Raw genomic sequence first — 27,745 nt, 5'->3', positions numbered from 1 at the left:
TGATATATGCATATGATATATGATTAAATGTTGTGCTCATCCATGATTATGATGCCTTTCTTATATGTGTAAGTGGCTAACACATTTGTTGTACATGCTTAGGCTTTTGCCAAGTTGTGGTTGATTATGCCATGTTAACTTACCTACTATGTGATTAAATGGTAAGTTGTGTTTTATATTATACAAACTTGCTAATCAATTATGCTTACTTTGTATTATTTTTCGTGTTTTATAGTGAATTTAAAGCTTGTTCGGGTTGGAAGCTTGTCGGAGTTATATCACACTATCCATCGACTATATCAGTACTTTTGGATGTTTCTAAATTTTGTTATAATGGCATGTATAGGTATTTTGGTTGATAAAGTAGCCATTGGTCTTGACTTGTGTTTATGGCATTTTGAGTGATGATATGGATTTAGTTTTGGCATGTATATATTTGGCCTTTAAGTGGTTGATGTTTTGGCTTATTATGGTTGAATGATTGAAGATGAAATGGTAACTTAAAATTCATGTATAAATGGTCTTGTGAAATGTTTAAATATGGTGTTTTGCTACTTTTGTTATAAATGTCATGAATGGCTATAAGTGCTAGTTGTTGAATGGTACATTTGGTACCTTTTGGTATGGAATTGGTAGGTAAATCAAATGGTACGTTTTGGTATAAACTTAGTTAAAGGTTAGTTGGACATTTGGCCAAATTGTGTTTATAAGTGTATATGTTTGATTGTTGAGATTGAGGTAGCTTTTGGGCATATTGGTTGTATGCAAATGTATCATATTTGATTAGCTTGCTTATTTATGGTTTTGATGCATTTTGATGGCTTGTTGAATCATGCAAAAGTGATTGTAGGTACAGGCATGAATGGGTGAGAAAAATGGCTTGGAAATTGCCTATTTTTCATCCACACGGGTAGAGACACGGGCGTGTGTCTCAGCCATGTGTGACACACGGCCTGGTGACACGACCGTGTGTCCCCTGTAGCTTTCAAAGGGTTGCAAGTCAGGTTGTTACACGGCCTAACACACTAAGGTTACTTCCAAAGGTACACGACCTGGCACACATGCATTTGGCTTGGTCGTGTGACCCAAGTCAGTGAGTTACACGGCACGGACACGGGCTAGGACATGGCCATGTATCCCTACTTCGAATACCCACACGGCCTAGCCACATGGCCGTGTGACCCCTGTAGTTTTGAAAATTTTCATTGTTTTCTGAAAGATTCTAAAAGTTTTTGATTTATTCCTGACTTGTTTCTAAAGTGTTTTTAGGGCCTCGAGGGCTCATATAATGAAGTATATGTATGTTATTGATTGCTTTTGTTATGATTAAAGATATGAATTAAAAATTTTAAAGTTTTTGTTAGTTTGTATTATAAACTCTGGTAATGCTCCATAACCCTATTTCGACGATGGATACGGGTTAGGGGTGTTACATCTCAACTCACCAGAACAACACATTGTTGTTGTTGAGTATCCAAGAGACATATAAAATCAGCAAAAGCAACCAAAAGAGAATTAATCTTGTCAAGGAAATTCAATCCAAGAAGAAAGTGTTAAAGTATGCCCAAAGACCAATCATGAGATAATTTTAATCACTTACTCATTTTACCTTGTTTGTTAATATAAGACATTGTCATTTTTATTTTAGTTTCTTTTTCTGTGTGTACAAATAAAATGATTAATAATAAAGTCCTGAGAATAATATGATTATTCTTAAAAGGTCCTTAGTCAAGTATTATTGTGGGCTTGGACAATAATAATGCATTAAGACTAATGTGTAGTTGATTGATGACAAAGTGTTGTCATTGAAATAGGGTTGTCAAAATCAATACATGAGTATGTGTTAGAGAACAACATACTGGACTGACCGCTATGAGTATATTCTTGGATTATAATGTAATAGTCACAACATTAATCATAGTGATAACTATGCATACGATCCCCAGACTTAAGATCATCATTGTCCCAACATCATGAGTCATATTTTGATACGGTCAAATGTCTACCGTGATAGGTTGTACTATAAAGACTATTGTTGGGTATGCCACAATCTATGTAATGGGATATGATTGATCAAGACAGGGTTTGTCCTTCCTACATAATGGGAGCAGTATATTAGGCCACTTGATGGAGCGAGACTAGAATTGCATGACCATGCTCAAATAAGTTGATATGAGATATCACACTTATTTGTTTATTATAGTCTACTCAGAATATCAAGAAATATGATATTGGACTATACAAGTGTGACTATTTCATGACTTGTGCCCAATCTAGATATAAAGGATAAAAGGATATAATACATGAAAAATTTATCACAGAAAGTTTATTTCGAATTACAAATTCTTGTAACTTGGGTAACAATGATGCATTGTTAGATGCCACTCATTGCTTGTAACATTAGAAATGTTCTTGTATTACTACTAACGTAACAAGAGCTTATAGGGTCACACCCTATGGTTGAAGTGAACAGAATCCAAACACAGTTTGTATTGTGTTTAGTTGTCAAGTGAATTAAATTATTTATTGAATTAATTTAATTTGATAGTTAAATATTGAACGCATTATATGTACAAGCTTTTTGCACACAAATAGAGAACATAGTTAAAATTAATATATGAATTTGAGTCATATAAAATATTAATTGAATATATTTTACCAAAATTATTAAAATAAATAGTTGTAATAATAATTTCGATTAAAAAATGGAAGTTAATATTCTTTTGGAAAGAATATAATGTTTTAATACTTTCCATATGTTTCTCTAAAAGAAAAATAAATAATTATGTTTTTTATTATGTGATATTAAAGAAAAAGGAATAGAATCCTTGATAATATGTATGTTACCAAGTAAAAGAAAAAGAGGTTCTAGCAGCCAATTTTAATGATTCTCTTTGAAAAGTTCAAAGAGAGTTTTTTTATGTTCGTTATCTGACTGGGAGGACTACGTAGAGGTCGAGACAATTTTTTGGTGGCTTGGGATCGACATTACGCAAGGGAATCAGATTGAAAAGGTAGGGAATGCGAAAACTCGAAGGTAGATCTTAAGGGAGAGGTGTGGTGGCTAGAGGAGAGTTTTTGCTCTTATTTGGGTGTTTGAAAGGTGTGTTTTCATGCTTATAACCAATGGGTATAAATAGACTTCTGATGAGTTTTAAGCCTGAAGTGGCCCAATTTTAGCTGAAAAACACAAGCATGTCGCGCCATAGCTTGTGCATGGTGTGGCACAGCATCTTAAAATCACCCTCTTTGGCTTTGAAGTGCTCGTGTCGTGCCATAGCCTATGCATGGCATGACACGACATGGCAGTTTAATGTCCAATTTGCATGAGGGTCGTGTCGTTCCATGGCCTCGCCATGTTGCAACACGACCTTGCTTCTAGCCCTTCGAGATGTGTCGAAGTCCTCTAGTTATTCATTTTTGTCCCCGATTAGCTTCTTATTATCCTATTTTGTCCGAAAACCTATTTTCTCCTAATTCTAACATGCAATTACACAATACTTATCCTAAAATCTAACTACAAATGAAAAATTGAAACTAATTTACAAAATTTAAAAATTTATTAAAGTTCAACGGTTTAACAAATATGTCGTGCAACCAGACTTGTCCGGTAGTTCCTTGAATTTCACCATTGACTTCAATTGTCATTCACGACCACCTTAGGGCTTCGAATCAATTCCATTAGTATCGAGATCTCTCCATTTATCCCTTCCTCTCGCATTTTGAACACCTATACTCACACAACTTGGAAAATACCTTTGATCAAAGTTGTTAGTGGTTAAATTGAATAAAACATAACACTCCTTCGTAACTAGCCCCTCACTTTGGGAATCATGGTCGTACTTGAACACTTCTATTTTGCTATTGATATTTATTATTAGCTTGTTTCGTTCGAGATCAATGGTCAACTTAGATATGGCCAGGAACAACTAACCCAACAAAATAGAGATTTCCCAATCTTCCTCAAAGTCGAGGGCTACAAAGTCGACAAGGATTATGAATCCCCGTACCTTAACTAATACATACCCGAGTACACCTTTTGAATGTACCAAAGATCTATTGACTAATTGTAGTGTTATAAAGGTATTCTTTAGTTCCCTGAGTCTGAGTTTCCTATTGATCGATATGGGCATTAAATTTATGTTGGCTCCTAAATCGCAAAGGGCCTTGCCGAAATGTCGATCCCCTATCTATATTGGAATCATGAAGCTACTTGGATTTTTCAATTTTTGAGGTATCCTTTTTGCAATCAAAGCGTTGCAAAGGCATCAATGTTAATTTTGCTCACCCTTTTACATCTTTTTATGTCGTGTCATGATTTATTTTAGGTACTTGGCATATTTTGGTATTTTATCAATTAGTTCTAAGAGCGATAAATTGAAATTAAGATATTTAAATAAATTAAGAAAATTTATGAAATCTACCCCGTCCCTCTTTTTCTTGTCCTCTAATCTTGTCAAGAATGGTACCTTCATTGTGCTCGGCTTTGAGATCACTGGATTAGACATTCTTTTGGTTATCTCAATTGGCTCATTTTGCTCACCTTCCTCCTCTATGGGTTCGTCGACCTCTTCAAGAAAATTCTCCTCTTCATGGATGGACTCCTTTGGCTTTTCAAGTGCCTTCCCCGATTGTAAGGCGATCACCTTTACATGCTCCTTCTTATCTCTCCAAGGATTGTTTTCCGTGTTATTAGGGTGACTTTGACCGCTCTACTTTTGAAACATTGTCATTAGTTGACTCATTTGATCGCAGAGGCTATCCATTCAAGATTCGAGTCGTCCACATGTAGCTTGGACTTTTCGAATGTTTGTATTCATCGTTTGCATCTCCCCTTCTAATCGATCGAATTGCTGACCACATGCAGCATGGTCATTACCCACGGATCTTTGTTACAATGGTGAAGGTTGGTAAAGAGAGTTTTCTTGGGTTTGTTCTTGATTTACACCTCCTTGGTTGCCTCTCCACTTGAGGTTCGGATGATCCTTCCAATCGATTTTATAGGTATTTGAATAAGGATCTAGACCTCTATTATCGATGTAATTTTCTTCTTTTGGTTGGATTTCAGAATATTGCTCCGCTCTCATTGGCTTAACGATCTTTTCCAAACAATTAAGCTTATTTAGGATTTTCTGATATCGGTCATCTTATTATCTTCGTTTATAGATTTTACTATTGGAAGATTTGATTTATATTTGAATATTTCATTGGCACACATGTACGAATTCATAGCCATGTCATATATGATTCTGTAGTCTCATTTGTACGTATGTAACACAATAGATCCTCCAGTCACTTCATTTAAGTTGGATCTGATATTACCAAAAACACTGTTGTAAAATATCTAAATTTGGAGCCACGCTTGCAATCCGTGGTGTGGGCACTTCATTAGTATTGACTTGAAATGTTCCCATGCTTCGTATAGGGATTCACCTTCGTATTATTTAAAATTGGCGATTTCTCGCTATAGAAAATTTATAGAGGAATTTTTTTGCTAAATCATCCCATGTGGTGATGGAACCTGGTTATAATGAGTTTAGCCAATTATTCATGTTATTTCATAAAGAGAACGAAAATAATCAAAGATGCACAACATCATCATATACCTTGTTATAATTGAAGCTATTGCAGAGTTGTAAAAATCATTTCAAGTGCTGGTTCAGGTCTTCCACCATGTTCCTCTTGAATTGCATGGTATTCTGGATTATTTGGATCGTAGTCATCTTTATCTTAAAATTATTAGCGTTGATCATCAACCTTTCGATACTACCTCGCACCACATCTAGTGTTGGTAAAGCATATTTGCGCAACGTCCTTTTCTCTATTAAGACTTCTTCCTGGATATTTTCTTGTCGCTTCTATGGATCTTCAAACAATGGATTCTCCTGCGGTAACTTAATTGCCATAGGTGCATTGGTATTCATCACTTGACGATTGTGCCTGAGTAATTGCTCTGAATATGGCTTGATTGGGGTACTAGAGCTTCGGATCATAAACAACCTAGAAATTAAAAAGAAAAGAAATAAAAAATTGTACCTATAGTGTTTAACTTTCCTATTTATCTTATTAATTGTAAAGCTATTTTCTAAATTTAATGTCAAAACCTCCCTAGAAACGACGCCAACAACTTGACCGCCATCAAACGTGTGAATGTTTGACTACAAAATACTACACCAAAAATATATAAAATTAAAGCAATGGTGTCCGCAAGTATACGGGTCAAAATTTAATAATGTGTTACAACAGAATACATGGAAGTGTTCCTAGGATCGTACCCAAGGGAGGATGGATTAATTCTATTGAAAACCTCTTTACAATAATAAGTCTAAATAGTAGTGGTTAAATTCTATATTACAATGGATCATAAAAGAGATGAATATTAGAAATTAAATAGCCAAAATAAATTATCAATAAAATAAACACAAATGAATAAGTCAATTAAACCAATCAGGAAGATTAACTCAATTCAAGGGTTATAATTAACTTTGGGTTAGGTTTATAGGGTGGATTAGCTATTAACTATTCAATTATTACCTCCCAACCTCTAACTGATTAACAAATTGGTTGGTACTCTCTTATTTCTTGGCCTTAGTTTCTGAATCGGTATGAATTACAATTTACTTGAAAAAACTTATCTCTAGACCTTGTTTAACCTATGATTACTAATTAGGGTTGTCAAGTTTAGGGTTTAGGAACTCATAATTTAAACAAACTAATCCTATAAAAAAACCCTAAATCCTTCGTTAATCACGTCCCCATACACTCTTTAATCACCCCTAATGGATTTAACCACTCATGATATTCATAATCTCAAACTCAATAGAATTAAACATGTAAACAAACACTATTAAATTGGAAGAGAGAAGAGATTTAGAATAATCTTGATTCAATGTCGATTGAAGCACGAAGTAGAAAATCCCTCGATTGGAATAACACGAATCATCACTTGTGAAGGAGAAATAATTGACTACTTCAATTAAAAAATAACTTTTGGATCGGAGTTGCTTTCAAGAGGAAAGAACAAAGTGTTTAAGAAAAGAAACGAAAACTTAATCTAAATTCTTCTCCAAAACTACTAGGGTTTTTGGATGCGCCTAAGAAGACTTAGTTACATCAAACCCCTAAGGTTTTATTTATAGGAGTGTTGTCAGCTCAAATTAGGTTTCTGACATGTCCAAAGTCTTCGTATAAAGTTGACAGTGTAACGACCCGATAGTTAGGGGAGTTGGATAGTGCATTCTCGGGACTCCATTCCCATAAATCAGACTCGTATTATTAGAAATATTTACAAATTTAGATGTGTAGTTAATTAGATTTTGGTTAAGTGAATTTGTATGAATTAATAGTATTTACAGTATAAGGATTAAATCGCATATAGAATGAAAGTTGAATTATAGATTAAAAATTAATAAAGGGACTGAAATAGTAATTATCCAAATGCTTAATGTGGTAGACGACATTAATGGGGTATTATACATATTAGTTTAATATATATAAGTTATATTATAATTAATAAACTAAATTTAAAAGTATGTATATGTATTATATAATATATATTATAAAATAAAAGAAAGAAAAAGAAAGAAAGGGAGAAAGGAAGAACCACACTCGGCCATAAGGGTTTTTAGGTTTCAAACTTCAATTGGTTAGTCAATTTAGTCTATTTTTTCTTGTAATTTTTATATTTTTGGAATCCCAGTGTTAAGTACTACCCGACCCATGTCGAAATTTTAGCAATTATTAAGATTTTAAATGTTGTTAATGTTGAATAGTTTTAGTATTAGGGATTAAATTGATAAATTTTAATCTAGAAATGGAAAAGGATTAAATTATAGAACAAATTGTAAATTTTGTGTATTGGGGACTAAATTGTGAAAATTTTGAAATTTAGTGGTTTAATTGAAAATAGGGAACTAAATTTAGCTTAAAATGAATTAGTGTAAAAATATAGGATTAAATGTGATGAATAAAGATTAGTCTTGGTTTAAGGACTAAATTAGAATTTAAGCAAATATTGAGTAAAAATTTCAAATATTCAATGTGAAATTAAATTATGTTGTATTGATGTATTTTAATTGTTTTAATTCGTAGCTAACGTCGCACTCGTAATCCTCAATTAAAATTGAATATGTTATGAAATGATATGGTGATATGCATGAAATTGAAATAATGATATATGGCAAATATAAGCTTAGACAATAGTATGTTCATATAATTCAAATTATGAATTTTTGTATCATTATATCTTTAATTGTTCGGATTATAGAAATATCTCTAGGTTTTCCTCAGCGTACGGTTTTGGTTTTTCCTGTGCATAAGTTAGGTACTTCTCTTTTGATCGCTGATTCAGCATCTAGCAATGATCCCGATTTCAAATGTAGTGATGTTCATCTTTTTGTGTTGGAATGTACCTAGGATGTCTAGTTGATAGTTATTTTGTGGATGAATTGTAAATGAAGTTATAAGTGTAATGTTGGTTTAAGTATATAAATGTATGTTTGTGTTTGAAGCCATAATTTGGCATGTTGGTTTGAACCAATCACTACACCAAAACAGGCTTTTAGCGGCGTTTTTAGTGGCGTTTGGACAAAAAACGTCGCTAAAAATCAAGTATTAGCGGTGCTTTACATAAAACGCCGTTAAAGACCGAGCACAGGAAAGCGCCGCCAAAGATGGGCATTAGCGGCGTTTTCTCGAAAAACGCCGCTAAAAAACTAAGCCCAACGGCATCGTTTTCGACCTTTCGGGGCTTTTAGCGGCGTTTTTGAGAAAGCGCCGCTAATGCTCGAAGCTTTAGCGGCGTTTTGAAAAGCGCCGCTAATGCTCGAGCTTTAGCGCGTTTTGAAAAGCGCGCTAATGTTAAAACTTTAGCGGCGTTTTTGGAAAGCGCCGCAAAAACATTTTATCTGTCTATTTACTATTTAATTTGTTTATTTATATTAATCATTTTATTTTAATTGAATATTTTTAAAATGGTTAAATTTGAAATAATGACACGTAGAAATAATTTCAAATAAAAACGAGAAAAATATTTGTTAAAAATGGAAAAATTAAAATACTATTATTTAAAATAATTTAAAATTTTTAGGTACATGACTGATTAATTTATATATTAAATAATTTCATAATTTCATACATGACTGTAAAAGATACGATAGTATTAATTTTAAAATATTTAATTAATTATCATTATAGTTTAGGGTTTAATATATATGGTTTAGGGTATATGGTTAATTTAAGATTTAAGGCCGGTTTAGGAGTTACAATTTTAAGGTTTATATATTATGGAATTAGGGATTCTGGTTTAAGGGTTGTGATTTAGGGGCTAAGGGTTAGGGTTAGGGTTAGGGATTTGAGTTAGACTTTAGGGTTTAGATTAATTAGTATTTTTAAATTTACATATTAAATAAGGTTTAGGGTTAGTAGTTAAGGGTTTGGGGTTTGGGGTTTGGGGTTAGGGGTTAAGAGTTAGTGATTTAAGGTTTAGAGATTTGAGGTCGGGTTAGGGTTTAAGGTTTAGATTAATTAGTATTTTTTAATTTATATATTAATTAAGTTCTTATATAATTGTAAAAGAGGGGTTAGGGTTTAGGGGTTTAGGGTTTAGGGTTTATGTTTTATGATTTAGGGTTTAGGATATAGGGTTTAGGAGATAGTTTAAATTATTTAAGAGATAATAGATCAATTTTATATATATTAAATGGTTTAGGATTTAATGTTTACTTTATATTTATTAAATGATGAAAATTATACAATTAATTAATGTTTTATATTTAAAAATATTTAATCTAAATTTAGATTAAATGGTTTAAACCATTTGATATATTTAAATATTGGATTTAAATAAATATATTGAGTTTTAAATTTGAACTATGAAATTATAATTATCTTTTATTTAATAACAATTTTCCATTTAAATTCAAATATGAAAATTTTAGTAATCCTTTTAAGAGTCGAGTTTAGACATAAAATTGATCTCGACTCAATTTGGGTCAATCCAAAGTATTAATTAAGATTTAAGATGCTTTTAAGTCAACAAATTAAAGCTTCCATGTTGAAATTAATTAAGGAATGTAAACAAGAAAAAGAATGCTTCATGTGCATATTTGATAATTTAATTATCTAAGCTTTAGCTTATACTATAAAAAGAAAGTTTGATGGGTGTCTTTGTTTAACAACAGACAATATTATTGGTCTACTTGATTTTGTTTTTTCTTTTATTATTATTATTATTATTTTGTTTTTAAATGTAAATTTAAATTTAAATTTTTATCCAAATATTTACATATTTATATTTCAATTTATCTCATGTTTTATATAATTTATAAAAAAAGTAGTTTAATTTGAATTTTACTTTCCCTCAAAAAAATTTCAAATTTGCTTACTTAAAATATTAAAATATTAAAATAGTTATTATTTAATATACAAAATAAAAAAATTTTAACAGAGCAAAATTGTTCAAAATAACATAGCAATACCGGCGTTTATAAAAACGCTGCAAAAATTATTTTAAAAAAAAGGCGCGTTTTATTCCCAAATTTCTCCGCCTAAAATCTCCAAATTAAAGGAGCTCCGCTACTAAAGCAGATAAGGTTTTTGAAATTCCTTTTGTGCTTTCTCTTTGTCAAAAAAGACTTTTATTTTGTTCAGTATTTGTAGGAAAAAAAAAAAGATAATGTTTTTGGTATTTTTGTTTTCGTTTTAAATTTTTTAAGGAAAGGGAGATTAAGAAAAAGAAGAAAAAGGGGGAAGAAAAATGCTGCAACTATGGGTAATTTATCCCGACTTTACCCTACTTTTTAAACCTTGGCATGAGATAGGCTGGTCTCCCAATATTTCCTTAACCGAAGAGAGGAAAACCCTAATTTTGTCTCTCCCAAGAGACGAAAGGAAGGGAAAAATGGTGTTTTACTTCAAAGCGGGCAGAAGCTGGCAATTACATCATTTTTATGGGTCTTGACAAGTACGAGAACGCGGAGCTCATCAAATATGGCTTCATCGAAGATATCTGGTAATTTCTTATTTGAATTATTTTTCCAGATACATTGAAAAATTTTGAAATTTCGCCATTGTTGCTGTAGAGGAAATTGAATTAGGGCTTTTTTTTTTCTCCTTCGCCCTAATAACAAAATAGAAATAGAGCGTGCTCGTAAATGGTTGGATGGAACTAATAAAGGATAAGAAAGTAATTCTGGCTTCTGCTGGTAAATGGTAATTTTAGCAGTACTCTTAACAAGTAAGTTATGGGTCAAGAATTTAATTTCATGATGAATTTGTGTGAGTGGGATCGGGATTTACTGGAAGTATTCCTGGGGAATTTTGCGCTGCTCATTTAGTTGTTAATTGGTTCTGTTTCATTTGTTCTTTGCTCACTCAATCCCAAGGAGAAAAGAACAAATATTAGAATATGTTTTTATTACTCATGATGTGATTTGTTATGGATAACTCTTTGAGGTTTGACTGTATCTGGAATTTGTTTTAGCATCTTCTTCCATCACTTGCCCTTCATTAATGTGCTTACATTGTCGGTTATTCAGGCTGCTGTTCATAAAGAACCAATCTTTTCCATTCCTGGAACTGCAGCAATAGTTCAGCATGAAATTTTAAATAACAGAAGGCATGTATTAACTAAGGTAAATGTGGTATTTTAACTAAGATTTTGTTTTTGGGATTTGCAGAACTTCGTCTACTACTAGAGTCATTATTTTGCAGAAAGATGTTCTATTCTATTATGTTCTGTTGTGTGAAAAGTAGAAAATTGTCTGTATGTGATAGAGTCTCGTTTGTGTTTGTTTTTAACCCAGGTAGTCTCGTCTGTGTTTGTTTTTAACCCAGGTGCTTTTATTCTGCTATGCATTTACACATATGGTTTGTAATTTGATATTTGTTGTTTCATTTTTGTTTAGGTACAAGAAGCTCCTAAGCTCAGTGGATCTTACAAAGGACTTCTTCTTCAGCTATTCATACAATGTTATGTGTAGTCTTCAAAAGAACTTGTATAATAATGAACCAGGTGAGGTTCTTTATGAGACCATGTTTGTTTGCAATGAGTTCCTGACCCGAGGAATCAGCAATCACCTCAAGAATACTCTATGGACAGTTACCTTGGTGTATGGCTTCTTTAAGCAGGTTAAGGATGGATACTTGGCTAATTTTTTTATTCATTTTTGCTGTGCTTAATGGATGGATGGTTATAATTTCTTTCTAGGCTTCATAGTTTGACATTAGGGTCTGTGAATGTAGGCATCCTTTTCTGTATCTGGAAGGAGATTCAAACTTTTTCTCATTTCAAGACGATCCCGTCACTATGAACCTGCGAAGAGGTAATCACTTAGGAATAGTTAAAAAAGACGCAAGTATTGAACTAGTGACTGGAACACATAGCTATATACGAATGAATAAGATTTGGAAAAAGAAAGGTGGTTTGCACGGCAACTGCCTTGCATATATTGGAGCTTATGCATTGATCTATTCACCTGTTTAATGTCATACATATATTGTTCGCTGAACTTTCACAAGTAAAGCACGTAGCACATCATACTGCACTTCATTTTTCATTAACATAATGCATAAAATTTTAGGGAGTTCAGATGTCCATCCTATAGTCACTATTGTGTATTAAAGTTTATTGTTTCAGTGTACTAATGTTAGAGCCAGAAATTTGCCCGCCTGCTTCATTTTTCCACAATAAGGTAATAATTCAAACTGTTTCCTTGTTGTGGGAAACTGAAATTGCTTGATACTGGCATCATTTAGTATATACGTCTCCTTCTCGGCACAGAAGGTCTCGCAGGGATCATTCTTTGGAAAGAGAGAATCGTTCTAGGCATACGAAGTCTCCAAAACATGCTAGTTCACGTTCTCCTTCCCCCAGGACAAAAAGGTTGAGGAGACCACAGGCTGAAAAGAAAGTTGAAAAAGTGGAGAGGGAGTATGAGAGAAATCATAGCAGGGGTAGTGAGAAGAGTACACATAAGGAAAAAATTGAACATACTCATGTCAGACATGCCTTCATACCCATATCTGACATGTCTTTATATTGACACCTAACACTCATACCTAAGTCCGAGTAACATGGTTCTTTTCTTTTTCAAGTTATAAATTGTTTAATAATAGGTTCTTTGTTTTCTTAAGTAGGGATGATGAAGATGATTCTGTTGCCAAGATGAAGGCAGCTGAGGAAGCCTTGGAAGCAAAACAAAAAGTAACAAATAGCTTGTCTGCTACACTGTTCTTTTTTTTTATCATGTTTTATAATTTTGACAAATTGTTCTTGGTACTCAAGATATTTATGCAAAATTACCCTATGATTCTATTGTATTTATATTGCATGGTGCACCATGTATTTCTTAACTAGTTTGATAAATTTTATGTGTGGTGTTTAATTTTTCGTTATTGTCATGTAACTTGTAGCAAAACCTACATTTGAGCTATCTTTCCATTGCTTATTTTAGTTTTGATTCTAAATTTTTATTTTTACTTTAATATTTACGACAATTTGAGTTCTAACTTTTGGATTTTAATTGTGTTATTAATTTATTATTTTAAATTCTAAAACTAAATTCATTAATTTTTATATTTAGTTTTAAAGTTAAAATTTTCATACAAAATTTAATTTAAATAATATTTTTTATTTATCCTTAAAAAGTATATTTAAAGTTCAAATTTAAAAAATAAAACATAATATAATATTTATCATAAAAATAAATATTATTTGATTAAAATAATTTTTTTAAAGGTTATGTTTTTAGCGGCGTTTTTGCTAGAAGCGCCGCTAAAGGTTTGTTCTTTAGCGGCGTTTGTGATAAAAGCGCCGCTAAAGGTAGTGGTCTTTAGCGGCGTTTGTGGGAGAAGCGCCGCTAAAGGTCGTGGTCTTTAGCGGTGTTTGTGAGAAAAGCGCCGCTAAAGGTCAGGGTCTATCGCGATGTTTATGGGAGAAGCGCCGCTAAAGGTCAGCGTCTTTTGCGGCGTTTGTAGGAGAAGCGTCGCTAAATGTCATGGTCTTTAGCGGCGCTTTTCCAAAAACGCCGCTAAAGACCTTGACCTTTAGCGGCGTTTTTTGCTTAGCGGGGCTAAAAAACGTGAGAATGCTACCCCATGACACATTGCATGGGACTTGGGTTGAAGTAGAAGGAGGAAGTTTCTGGCAGTTTAATGTTCTACATTATCTGGTGGTTTATCCACACTTCTGTTCCGGCGGTTTGAATGCACTATAGTGGCTTGACCACATATATTTGATTAGCATTTTAACTGTATATTAATAAGCCATTGTTGCCGGGCAACTCGAGGTGGCGGGTCATCATTGTTAGGAAACCCGAGATAACTTTATTGGTGTGTTTTGGATGAATGAGTTTGGGGGAGAACTCTATTCTGGTGTGTAGCGGAGTTTGGGAAGACTGTTTCTGATAAATATGCATTATGGTCTGTTGAAAAATACTGCATTTACATTAACATACATACTTCGCTCTGCTCTATTCTGTTCTGTTTGGTCTGCTCCGTTCCGTTCTATTCTGTTCCCTCTTGTTTTGTTCTGCTCTGTTCCATCCTGTTCTGTTCTACTCTATTCGGTTCTGTTCTGTTTGAATTGCGTTGTTCTGCTCTGTTCTATTTTGCCTTGTTCTATTGTACTACCTCTGTTGGAACCTTTGTGATACTCTAGATCTGTTTCGTACTGGTTATACAACTATTATCAAATGCTTGTGTTACTATGAATTATATATCACATTCTGTTTATTTGTATTTGAGTTTGGTTACACGCGGTGCTTGGTGACTCACCCTTTGTCTTACTTTTATTTGTCAGGAATGCATCTGATTTAGGATCGGACGGCGTGCGGGAGCTCGTACTGTTTTGCACTGAGATAACTACAATTTAATCCTTTGGATTTGTAATCTGTTTTGAACTTGTCTTATTTTTCTTTTTATAATCTCGTCAGTATCTGCCAAGTCTAAAACAAAACTACAAAATCGTCTAAATAAACTAAAATGAATTTCTGGTTTTCAAAGTTAAAACTCTGAAAAGAAGTGCATTTTTACTACGTTGGTGTAACTCGTCCAAGTTCAACTTAAACTTTTAGGCCAAGTTTAGAGTGTTGAAAATTTTCTAAAAATAAATTATTATTTTTCTGATTTTATTTTTAATATGCATATTTAATCATATATATATATATATATATATATATATAGAATATCGTTTTCCTCTTTTGTCAAAAGAAATTTTCAATATAATTGTAGCTAAAACCTACAAAAACATCCCACGAAAGTTACATATGCCAATGTTGTTGGCTCAGCTCTCAGTTTGCTCCCTCAGCCTCCGTCACAGCATTAGCAATGTCCAAAGTATAAGCAAAACAACTGATAAAAAATAAGTTTTGTATATGGATGCTCATATTTAGAAAATACATGTAACTTAATTTGAAACAAAAATTTTCAATTAAAATGATAATTTTAAAAAGTATAAATTAAAATATTAGTTTATTAATAATAAAATTTATTGTAAATATTAAATACATGAAATTATTTTTATTTAACAAGGACAATTATGTAAAGTATCGTTACATTCACTTAAAAATATTTAAGGAATCAAATGTGATAATGTAACTTTTTAGAATTTTAATCAATACTTTTCGTAATATCTGTAACTTTCGCTTTAGACCAAAAATAAATAAATAACTTTCCCAAAATTTTAATCAATACGTTTCAATATATACTAAATTTTTACAGTCAGACAATTACATTTTAAAAATTGCATTTCATTAGAATTATAATAGAAAAACACGAAATACTATCTTATATTCATCTTAAAATTATTAGAATTTGTAAATAAGAAGTATTTTTAATAAAATATTTTAATAGTGTTATGCTACATGAAATAAAATATTTTTTTAATAAATATTTTTTCCAAACATGAAGAGCCAAATTGCAACTTGTTTACCTATCTCTACATATATATATATATATATATTGCTTTGTTTTCTCCTACCTCACCTAGTAGTTGTTAAAAAATAAGACCCAATCCATAACCACATTTCAAACACTTCCAACCCACTCAAATTTGATTTTGCAAAGAACAAAAACCGAAATAAACTACTTCAATTCATTCAAATCCAGCCTATAACTCTGAGTCTGCTCCATTAACTCAAAATAATTTTTTAGTCAACTCTCTTAAATTATAGAAATGAAATGATTTACCAATATAAAATGATTTAATAATATTTTTGTATGGTTTTAAGTTCGAAAGAAACAAATAATGTTAAAAGAATTTACCCCTCTTTAAAAGAGTTCAACCTAGTTCAACGTTCAACTTTATATTTAATCGAGATTCAATATAATTTGAATACCAAAAGTCAAGCCCCCAGTCGTCTTCTTAATCCATCAATGGGGTCCAAAGAAAGGGCAGGCATTGATGTAATATTTGAATGTTATAAGGGCATTGCCAAAATCACTTTGTTTAAATACCAACAAATTAACACTTCAAACATCCTCGATTCAGTAACTCAACCTTTCATGATAAAAGTTTGTTTCTATTGCAAGCAACTGCAAAACAAAACAAAGCCATGGGGAATTGCTTAGCTCAACAACAGAAGCTAATCAGAGTTATGAAAATTGATGGAAAAATCCTTGAATATCAACCACCCATCAAAGTTGAACAAGTTTTATCAGACTTCCCTGCTCATGCTATCTCTGATACATTCTCTGGCTTCCACCATTTTCAGTCTGATGCTAAGCTGCTCCCCGGCCACCTATATTACCTTGTACCTCTTCCATCAACAGCAATCAATAAGAGCAAGGAAAAGAAGGTACGGTTTTTGAATCCAGAAGTGAATGATGATGGTAAAGGAAGCCATGGTGTCGTAAGAATTAAGTTGATAATCACTAAGCAAGAATTGCAGGAGCTGATTCAAAAACAAGGAGTTACAGTTCAGGATATGGTGTCTCAGATACACAAATCAGATGCTATTCGTAACAGCGGAGGGTGGAAGTGGAAGCCTGTTTTGGAAAGTATAGATGAAGTAAACTAGTAAAGCATATCACTCTTTTTAGCTAGAATTATCTTAAATACAAAGTATATACATATACACACATATATGAAATATACTGCAACAATGTCACTACACAATATATGATGTCTCCTGTATGAGAATCAGCACACAGAAAGATGAGTACTCTTGAATCGAATCCATGCCCTTTGTGAACATCCATGACTTTGTCGTGTTTGACATCACTTAAATGGCTTCTACCACTCAGTTAAACGAAGCAACAAAGAATATCGATCACTTCTGCTTAAACTAAAACAAAATGCACAGGTCTTTATTACCAGGTCTCAGACACAAAGAGCTAATTACTAGTCGGTAAAAACCCCGATCAAACAGAAAATATTCAAAATCTCAGCACCCTTTTATGTCAAAATAAGAATCAAGTTTCATCAATGGAGTTCATATTTCACCACATTGTAGGTAACTTAAATTAATATGTTCCACAAAAAGAAGTGATTACTAGATCAAGTCTCACCTGCCAAGTCATTAAAAGAACATTTCTAATAGCCATCTCACCATAAAAGCAAGTTTGAAAAGGAAAAAAGGAATGCTGGCAACTAAGGTATCCTTTAGAGCCTAACCTACGCTAAAACAAGTCTAGTTATCTTTTCTGTAGTGGTAATTATTAGGGTTATGGTAGTGCGTCTACTGCTCCACGCATGATAGCATTTGTGCTTATTGCTCATAATTAGTAGGCAATGCTTTCATAAACTGATAGGGCAAGTCAACTTGACCCAGTAAAAGAATTCATTATCTGGTGCAGGAAAAGCTTAGGGGAGTTTTGCTTATGTGGCATTGGCCACATTTCCAACACTAATCAAGCTCTCAGTTTGCTTCTTCTAAGAGCACTGGTTTCTGAAAATAAACCTAAACTATATCATGAAAACATCAATAGCTAATAAATCATAATAAAATTTAAAATTTAAAAGCAGAAAGGTTCCAAAAATGAAGGTAAAATAGAATTTGATAAGATGTGTTCCATGTCATTGCCACACTCTGGAAGTTGAATATATTCACAAAATCATTTCAAATCATCATAAATTTTGGCAACAAAAAATAAAACGTTCTATGAATGAAAGACTAAATGCTTCTAAACATGGTCAAACGGATGTACAGAGACATCATCACAGATAAATTAATAAATACACACCCTTGTGATAATAAATAAACACAACCCTATTTTTCATTTAAACATCCAGAGCATGTCAAGCAAAGAGAAAAAAAGAGCCCCAAAACAAGCTAGGAATAACAGATGCGGTACTCCATGAACAACATGCTTGATGATCAGCCGTCTTAACTGGCTCATTCATTGGGCCAGGCATGGCACTAAGTTTGCTGTACATGGCACGTTTTAACTTGCTGAGCCACAACTATTTGCATAGCGTCACCTTAGACTTAGTTGATAGATCTTTCCTCATTCAGGGTATATTCAGAATTTTTGTAGGATTCAAAGTATTGATTATAGACACTTCTGTTTCACTTTATCATGTAGGTGCAGTCTATGTTATTTAGATTCTTCATTTTCCCTAAATTATCCGTGTTTGACATCTATATCAGAAATATATTTGAACACAACATTGGAGAATAATCCTCCAAATATGTGGAAAAAGTTTGGAAAAGAATTGAGCATATTAATGTCAAATACAGACCTATATCTTACCCATCAAAAAGTTCAATATTAAAAACCCAAAGATAGTCTTCTTCCACCAAAGAGGGTGTTCAGATTTTGAAACATCCCCACTACTAGGCCTGCAGGGAATGGTACAGTTAGGATACAGACTTGGTCTCCAGCCTAAAATGATTTTTATATGAATAAAATATATCTTTACACTACCACGTTTGATTTTCATAGGTTTGGTTTATAAAGCGTAAACAGTCCTACCATGGGAAGAAAATGATGTTCTCACCCAGAACTCTTTTAACAAGATTTAAAAGAAAAGCAGTGGGAGAACTGTTTGCAAGCATGATGACTTCATTGTAAGCTTTAAATGTAGTGGTCATTGGCCAACAATGCATGTAATAAGGACCTCCATTTTGGGTAAACAGAATAGAAAAAAGAAATGAGTAGTGAAAAAAACAAAAGGAAGGTGAAGATAGCAGCCATATCGAAATTGTCTATTATTTATTCTTCTGCTAATTTTCTGGGAATTTGGAATTTGGAACACTTAAACATAAGTAAATGCTCCTTCTAAAGTGAACTAAAGCATATTACTATCGTACCACGATTTAGGTACATAGCGGATTACTTTGTGGTTTGCATTCCACAAATCTTTTTATTCTGCAGTCTAAGTAACCCTGAGGGTGCATATGGATCCTTAAGAGGCACACCGAGTATGGTAGGGGTGCCTCTAATCAAGGATTCTAATGCACCACGAATTGGACTTCAGCTTTATCACTTTCTCATGTCCAAAAGTAGTTCGAGTCCCAAACCAAAAGAGGAGGAAGCTAATTTCTAGTCAAAGTGCATCTCTGAATGTTGTGGAACTTGCACTGTAAACAGTCAGTATAGAACAGTTCAGCCACACCGAGTGTTCTTCATTTAAAGACATTCCGATCCATTGTTTTTAGAAAAGAAATTGCAATGTACTGTGACATATATGAATCAACAGTTCGAGATGACCAAAATCCAAACAAAATCTGCATTGTAAAACCACTAACCATCAACTTAGTTTGCTAGTCTTCCACTACTATATACATCAGTAGTTATGTCTAATTGAGTTCCAGAAGGATAACTGAACAAATGTGTACAATCATATAGATGGATTGGTCACGTATACCACCTGGCCAGGCAAATATTAAACAAGTGTGTTACTGAGTTTACAGGGAAAACATTGCATATTCAGTAAGCAGATACCTGAGGGTTCTAGAATTCATTATCCAGAGCTATTCTTCCTTCTTTTCTAGTTCCAGTGCTATCTCATTACGGCGGGTAAATGGAAGCATAAATGGTGGATTGTACTGCAACCAAAACTATGGAGCTATTTAGAAAGGTATTCCCAGAAACAACTTAGTTAGGGGCTGACTTCATTAAAGATAATTAACTACAGATCTGACCTGTGAAACTTCCACTGAAGCAACATCTTTAACTCGAAACTCCCTGTCATTTTTCAGAGCATCTCTTAATCTCAATTCCCTTCGTTTAACTTCTTCATCAGTGACAAAACCTGGTGCAAGAACATGATCATAATTCATTAACAATTTTAGTTCGGGGAGCTTCACAGTTGAAGCACATAATTTACCAATGTCATGCTTTCTTTTTTCCTTAAATTGAAATAAACCGTAGTTTTCTGCTCTAAAGAAAAAGATTTTACACAAGGTTAAAACGATATTTTAAAATTCGAGGGTCACTCCAATAAACAGTTACCTGCAACTATCTGAATCAAAATAAAAAACTGTGTGACAAAATGCTTAGAACTTACAGATGACAACTCATAATTGTATTATCCATTAAAGTTTGCAAATTACTTGGGAAATCTTAACCTGATTCATTTTTGTTTTCTGGTGACTGGATAACAACAATTTGATGCCTTCGACTACACAGAGGCTAAGAACAAACCTGAGAAAGCAACAACTGCAACTACTTTCCTTGGCACCTCCTTGATCCTCACAGAAGGATCTTTAGGTAATGGCAGAGTGGAGCCATACTTGGATGGCATGACAAAAGACATCTGCCACTTATCTTGATTTTCCACCTAGGTCATAAGTTGTCAAACAGATAAGAACCAATTTAATGAACAATTAATTATATAGGTCATGAAATAGTTGTAATGCATTGCAAGCCAATACAAAAGTAACTATGGACCAAATTTATAAACAACTAGAGTTTCAGAAACCCTTAAAAAGTTGGAGCATGCAATCCTAACACAAAAACTTACCTTCTTCGTTATCACAGGTGTTGTCATTTCCATCCTCTCCCCATCAGATCTAGTCCTACTTGTAATAACAGGGGTAGTCATCTCCATTTTCTCCTTACTAGTATTCTATAAGCATCAAACATCTAGAATAAGCAAATTAAAAGAGATGATTATAGAAAGAAAATTTTCCAATTTAAAGCAGAAAATCGTAACTACCTTACCAAACAGGTACTCAGCTAACACATTGAAAGACTCGGATGAACCATTAAAATCAAATCCAGTCTTCCCTGGCATTGTTGTCTCAGCTATAAAATAAGGCTGTAATAACAATCCTAATTCTCTTTAGATTGCACATAGTAAATATTAAACAAAAAACAAACCCAAAAGTTAAATGCGTACCTCTACTTCCCTTATCTCATACTTGTCTGTCCTATTCAAAACCTTAAACCTCACCGTCTCAAGATCAGGGACTGCACCAATAAGTCCATGCAAAAGGAGAAAATGTCAATAAAACAAACTAAAAGGTAAAAACTTAGAGGTGTACAAGAGGTGTCCCAGTCACAAAGCAATTTATTTTTGCTTGCCCAAGTCTAGCCTAAGTTGAAGTCGGCCTCAAGTCCGGTTAGTATTTAAAAATAGGGTAAAACTACCTTATTACTAACCTAACTATTAATATTTTTCTTTTTTGTCATCCAACTATGAAAAGTTATAAAATTGTCACCTAACTATTCAATTTTTTTTTTCAATAGCTAGCTAACGGTGGCAGCTTTTAAAATTGGCATAATAGCAACTTTAACCCTCAACTTTTACACATTATGTAATTTAATCTTTTGGCAGTTTTTTTATGAACCTTCTACCTGAAAAGCTAAAAAACAAATTTATCAACTAAATTTGATTGAAAATATAAAATAAAATAAAAGCAATTAAAATTCTAAGAATAATTTTCATCTTTTATCAGTTTTTAAAATTATCTCTCAATGTCAAAATAAAATCAAAACTAAAAAAAACAAAGTACACCTGTAAATGTTGAGGGCTAAACTTTTTTAATAATTAAAGACTAAATTGACATAATTTATAAATTTTAAATATTAAAATTATTATTATGTCAATTTTAAAAGTTATCGTTAGTTAACCGGTGACCAAAAATGATGAAATTGAATAATACGGTAACCATTTTTAACTTTTTCATAATTGAATGACCCAAAAGAAATTTACTAACAATTGAGAAACCATTTTATAATTTTTCATAGTTGAACCATCAAACAAATTTTATTAATAGTTGGATAACTATTAGTCAAGTTTACCCTTAAAAATATTGAAAATACATTTTATATTATTATTTACCTATTGAGCTGGATTACAGAATCTCTGCCCGGCCCTTGGAACCATAAAGGGTTTAATATTTTCGTACAATTTTTTTTTTGCCGAGTACAGTTCTACTATTTGTCCATGAAAAAATCGCTACATCTTCACAAATTGCAAGGCGTTCATTAAACAGTACTAATCTTGATGCTATAATTGGCTAACATTAATGATTTAAATCCAATACAAAAAGTAACCTGCCATTAGCGCTTCCTCCAAGTTCTGGCTCTCAAACCTCTTCGGAAACACGTATTTTGCAGTCTCTGAGGCCAAGTCCATCAAAACTACAAGGAAATTATTTTGAAATTCAAAATTAAAAAATCAAAAGAAATAAAATTTTGGAATATTTGGAATTCGAAACTGAACATTTACGTCGTTGAGAGACAGAGGAAGCTTGAGAAGCGAGAGCGAATACAAGGGAGATTCGAGCTTCGAACGCAGACATGGTTCGTCTCTGTGGCGGAGCTAAGGTGGTTGTTGTGCTCACCGTCGGGGCCATAGACTTGAGGCAGTTGAAGGATGGTGGGTTGATATTAGGGGTTAGGGTTGAAGAAAGAATTAGGGTTCTGGCAAGAGATTGAGCTGCCATCGATGGCTTTGAAAGGAAGCAAATGCTTTCTTGGAGGTCGAAATTATCTGTTACAGATTGTTGTATTTAAATTTCAGCCGGAAAGAATAAATATATAAATTATATAAATAATACAATTTGACAATGCGACGGTTGGAGTTTTCCCGGGAAGGATTAGACCCATGAAAACAAGATACTAGATTTTTCTCTTTTAACTTTTCTATTCGGATTATCGTTTTTAGAGTACGCATTAGTATAAGAGAAGGATAAAATACCAATAAATATCGATTTTTTAAATTACGAAAATAAGTTAAATTTTTAAATATTTACGGAAATAGATCCATTTTGATAAAGCATTTTTAGAAGAAATCTAAAAGAACACATTTAACTAGACGCAATGTCACCTATTAATGTGAAAATAAAATTTACAAAACAAATCTTTATATAGACCTAAAGTCTCATTTATCTTGTTTTTAAAATAATATGGGATATGAGATATATGTATATATAGACTCATAAATAGGTTTCATACTTATTCCTAGACAATGTAGGATTGCTTTCTTTTAAATTAACAATATAATATTAAATGCTACACTATATTTTATAATTTTTCTACTTATAGAGTTTAAAAATTTTATTGATAATGTAACAAATGCTTTCCTTTTATATTTTAGTTTTTTTAGAAAATTTTTACATGTCGATAATTGTATTTATATTTTGCATAATTTGTTATTATAGTTTTTGAATAAAATTTTGTTTAAAGTGATGTGTTGAAATTCATCACAATTTTATTCATGATGTCAATTCATAATATTATTTTTATTTGTTCATAGTATTATAAATTTTTATATATTCTACACATTAATAATTCATTTATATAGATATTAACACATGTATTAATATTGTATTCACTTCATTTTATTGTTTAGTAATTTGATTTAGAGATTTAGGATTAAATTTAAATTCATTTTCTTAAAACTAATACACATGGCTTATACGTTATATAAACATAACTAATACAGTATTATATACAAAACTTTAATCTAATTTTTGGGATCGTAGAGTCATATTTTAGTATTAAACAAAGCTTAAATGATTTGCTTGCTATTGTTAATTTCTTTGGCTCATAATTTCGGTTACTAGTATTTGGAATTGCAAGAAAATAAAAAATTACAAAATATAGTGTAGCATTTAATCTTATGTTGTTAGTTAAAAGAGGAAGAAATCTCACATTGTCTAGGAATAAACTGCAAATCTATTCATTAGTTTATATATACACATATCTCATATTGCTTAAGAAAACAAGGGAAATGAGACTTTAGGTCTATATAAAGTCTTGTTTTATAAGTTTCATTTCCACATTAATAAGTGACACCAAAAATTTAAAAAAACATTAATGCTGCCACTTTTTAGTGCTGATGAGGACCGTTTTTTTGTCAATATGCTAAAAACATGTCCAGCTGGAAGCATCTAAAAACGCTTCTAGCTGCGTTTTACCAAAATGCCCATTCCCATAAATATTAAAAATTTGGCCTATTTTCCTAATTTTAAAAAAATGACATTTATTATTATTTTAGCCATAGTAGAAGGTTTGGTTGGGTTGATTAATTATTTATCTTAAATTTGAAATTTAAGGTTTTTAAAATTGAATAACTCTTGGTCAAATTATTGGTTAATTCAATCGATTTTTTAGTTTGATTCAATCAATCCATAGCCATATTCAGGTCAATAAATCTAGTGTCTCTCTCTAGACTAGTACTTCAGTCACTTCTTGATCATATTGGCCAATCTGGTTTGGTTCAAACAATTATAATTCTAAATCTCTACACTTCGTACTTTTGAAATTTACTCTAACTTTTTTATTTTCAATAATTTAATCTCTTAACCTTATAGTTTTAAAATCTACTTTCAAATTATAAATAATCACGGAATATTTTAATAAAAAAGTTAATGATACTAACTATTTGAAGTAATTAATAACATTATAAAAATATAGGGACCAATTTATGTTAAAATTAATGTATAAAATTAAAATTAAAATTTAGACATTTTAGACTGACCAATATTAAAATTTAATAGAAACCAATTTATGTTAAAATTAAAGTATAAAATTAAATTTAAATTATAGAAATTTTAGATAGACCAAAACTGAAATTTAACCAAAATGCAAAAAGAAAAAGAGCATGGTTTGAGTGTACCACATGTAAGTAGAAGGAAGGTCTTTTGAATCTTAAGGTCTTTTGAATCTTACACATATTAGAGGGATTAAAATTAAATTTTAACTATTTTGATAAAATGCAACAAAAGAGAGAGAGAGAGAGAGAGAGCATGATTTAGCTACTCACGTGTAACTTGTAAGTAGAAGGAAGGTCCAAAGGAAGGCTTTCATATGTAGTTATATAGATTTCAAAAAATGCAAATAATATGTATTTTAAATTTTTTATATATAATAATTTAATGCCCTCATATTCGTGCAGTTAACTGATGAGATTAAGGAGCTGAGGAGCCGAACAAGAGAGTTTCAAGAGATTAAACCTCGGTAGAGATTTAGTTGCATGTTTTAGTGATGTTAATCGGGCATTGTGGAACTTCCGGGACTTAGTTTAATTTTGGTTGTAATTGGACTTGGACATTGGACATTTTTAATTTTGGATGGTTTTATAATATCATATATGCATGTTTGAGTTTGATTATTGAATAATTTACGGTGTATTGTTGCTTGATAACATGGTGATTGATAACATAGTGTGTGAGTCATGATGTTTACACTAACCATTGTTTAAATGAAGCTTCCATGGAATGGCTTACTAGCGACTAAGGTACGCCACTTGTTTAAATTAATCGATGGGTGATATGCATAAAATTGAATGTTTAATTCTATTTAATTTTGACTTAATTGGTGTAAATAAATTCAATTGAAAGTATATGAATATGTATGATATTTAATTGTAGCTAAATCGGGTTTAATTGGCCATTAAAATACTCAAAATCAGGTTTAAAATTGAATTTTTTGCACAAAAAAATTGCAGTGGACTGTTGGGGGTTTGAATTTTGGTATTTTAAAATAGGTTCTCTAGCCTATTTAAATTACAAATTAGTCTTGTAACTTGATAAGTCTAATTAAAGCCTTAAATGATAAGGAAACTTGATACAATTTTAGGATTAGACTTGTAATTAATATAATTTCTTAGAAACGAACTCAATTTAATATTCAAGTATAGTACTGATAGTTTGAAATTGTTACGATTTAGTCCTTAATGATAAAACTTGAATTAGACATAGAAAATAAACTCGGATGAAGTTGAAATTTTTAGGGCTTACATAAATTGACTAAAAGAGGGTTGGTAAATGTATGGATCTAAATTTGGGTTAGTTTAACTATAGGTGGTAAAATGATAAAAATGTCCTTAGGTTAAATTACTTATAAAAAGCTTAAAATTGGTTCACAAATTGTTTCTGCATTAATAAATAACTAATAAATAGATAAGATTGAAGTGTTATAAGGTCGGAGTGTGTCTTGGGAGGTCGTTAGCTGAAGAGTCACTTAGGTGGCTAATGTAGCTCTTCGAATTCGGGTTGGTCCGTCCCGGTTGAGTTTGGGGTGTTACACATACATAATCCGCCATCCACTCAATATTTAGGTATGCCACACTATGAATGTCACAAGTGAATAAATCTATAAACGAATTCAGGATCTATTCTACTTGGGTCTTGTCCAATGTACTGTTAGTCCAGTCAATCACATCTATATATTTATCTTATGTGAGCCATTTGCTTCGATGCCCAAGACAAAGCATCTCCCAAATTGGACTTGATAGACGACATATTAATCTTTCAATTGGTTTTCTCATTTTTTATTAGACTAAGGAAATTTTTAGGTTCATCTATTAATACAAGCCGTCTTTTTGTATTATGATCCGACCACGTAATACCGCTTAGTATTAGTTAAACATTAGACAACTAGTAAGCAACATTTGCTTCCATTTTTCTTTGCACGAAAAAATCATGTAAGGAAAATATAAAAAATATTAATGTAATTCATGAAGAGTTTTATTAACCAATCGGTTCGAAAAGATTGCAAGTGTACTTAAATAAAAATACTACAATTAGGGTACTAGATCCAAAAGTAGCACGAAGTGATATTGCGATATGGAGATCCGACGTCGCGACACCCCTGATAGTGTAGGAATGAAAAAAATAAAGACCATCAACAGTGGTATCATGATACTCATGCTCCTAAAGAACCCCCATTCTAAGACTGACGAGGATATCGCAATACTGGACCATGGGTATTGCGATATCACTGTTGAGAGAAACAAAAAAATGACCGCAGGGGTAGTCCTTGTCCAACATGTCCCCTAACCAAAATTAGATGTCTAAGGGAAATCTGGTCCAAAATTTTGGGTTGTAATAAGATATTAAAAGTCACTTTTGGTTGAGAACAAGTATGTAGTGTAAAGAGAGATTTTTAGTTCAAGGTTTGTTCTATCTTTTAGTTTAAGTTTAGGATAGTTTTCTTCTCCATAGCTGTAGGATTTAACTTTTCTACAACTTATTTATTTTCCTTGCATATTCTTAAATAGTTAAGTTAGTTTTTATTGTAGCTTAGGTTATGTTTAGCACCTTAAACTTTTTTGTAATCACATTTTAATCCTCGTTTAATATTAGTCAACTTTTTTTTTTCTTTTCACTTGTTAAAAATCATAACTTTAGTATTTTTATTCATCTATATTGCTTCCATTGTTGTGCTTTCCAAGCTTTTGTAAGAGAGCTTGGGTTTTTATTCACCTCTCTTTAATTTTAAGTTAATATTTTCATTACTTGAATTTTTGCTTGTTGTTGGTTAAGAAATGAGTAGGAGTAGCTAAACATTAGGTGGTTGGTTGATGGAAGTGTTGTTTGGTTAGTTTTTGGTATAAGGATTAAAT

At 32.0% G+C, this 27,745-nt stretch overlaps 3 protein-coding genes and 1 non-coding gene across 12 annotated transcripts; 3 read left to right on the top strand and 1 right to left on the bottom strand.

The window, feature by feature from the left end:
* The first annotated feature begins 5,366 nt into the window (after positions 1–5,366).
* LOC128040755 (small nucleolar RNA R71) lies at positions 5,367–5,475 on the top strand. Its single transcript, XR_008195561.1, has one exon. It is a non-coding gene; the product is annotated as a small nucleolar RNA R71 (small nucleolar RNA).
* A 5,190-nt stretch (positions 5,476–10,665) lies between these two features.
* On the top strand, positions 10,666–14,936 carry LOC105766663 (phosphoinositide phosphatase SAC3). 4 transcript variants are annotated; one of them, XM_052629520.1, is made up of 5 exons: positions 10,666–11,011; positions 11,907–12,129; positions 12,244–12,323; positions 13,138–13,204; positions 14,801–14,936. In XM_052629520.1, the coding sequence occupies exons 1-5, from the start codon at positions 10,950–10,952 to the stop codon at positions 14,810–14,812; spliced, it is 444 nt and encodes a 147-aa protein (XP_052485480.1). In that variant the 5' UTR covers positions 10,666–10,949; the 3' UTR covers positions 14,813–14,936. The 4 variants fall into 4 exon arrangements, 1 of the variants encoding a protein (XP_052485480.1); XR_001125341.2 differs by lacking the exon at positions 14,801–14,936 and adding an exon at positions 11,538–11,633 and having other exon boundaries at positions 10,674–11,011; positions 13,138–13,248; XR_008195243.1 differs by lacking the exons at positions 10,666–11,011; positions 14,801–14,936 and adding exons at positions 11,037–11,236; positions 11,538–11,633 and having other exon boundaries at positions 13,138–13,249.
* Positions 14,937–16,553: 1,617 nt separating this feature from the next.
* LOC105767234 (uncharacterized) lies at positions 16,554–17,018 on the top strand. The gene has a single exon (XM_012586741.1). The coding sequence runs from the start codon at positions 16,554–16,556 to the stop codon at positions 17,016–17,018; it is 465 nt and encodes a 154-aa protein (XP_012442195.1).
* Positions 17,019–19,564: 2,546 nt separating this feature from the next.
* LOC105766664 (heme-binding-like protein At3g10130, chloroplastic) lies at positions 19,565–23,045 on the bottom strand. 6 transcript variants are annotated; one of them, XM_052629453.1, is made up of 9 exons: positions 22,616–23,045; positions 22,447–22,533; positions 21,287–21,357; positions 21,104–21,205; positions 20,909–21,013; positions 20,590–20,725; positions 20,088–20,197; positions 19,888–20,003; positions 19,565–19,813 (listed from the first exon to the last, which is right to left on the bottom strand). In XM_052629453.1, the coding sequence occupies exons 1-8, from the start codon at positions 22,836–22,838 to the stop codon at positions 19,917–19,919; spliced, it is 921 nt and encodes a 306-aa protein (XP_052485413.1). In that variant the 5' UTR covers positions 22,839–23,045; the 3' UTR covers positions 19,565–19,813; positions 19,888–19,916. The 6 variants fall into 6 exon arrangements, with proteins under 6 accessions (XP_052485413.1, XP_052485414.1, XP_052485412.1 ...); XM_052629454.1 differs by having other exon boundaries at positions 19,888–19,991; positions 22,616–23,043; XM_052629452.1 differs by having other exon boundaries at positions 19,565–20,003.
* Between the last annotated feature and the right edge of the window lie 4,700 nt (positions 23,046–27,745).

The sequence above is a fragment of the Gossypium raimondii genome, chromosome 4 (assembly GCF_025698545.1).
Source record: "Gossypium raimondii isolate GPD5lz chromosome 4, ASM2569854v1, whole genome shotgun sequence".
Classification (NCBI taxonomy): domain Eukaryota; kingdom Viridiplantae; phylum Streptophyta; class Magnoliopsida; order Malvales; family Malvaceae; genus Gossypium; species Gossypium raimondii.
The sequence above is the reverse complement of the archived record's forward strand: the minus strand, read 5'-3'. Positions and strand labels throughout refer to the sequence as shown.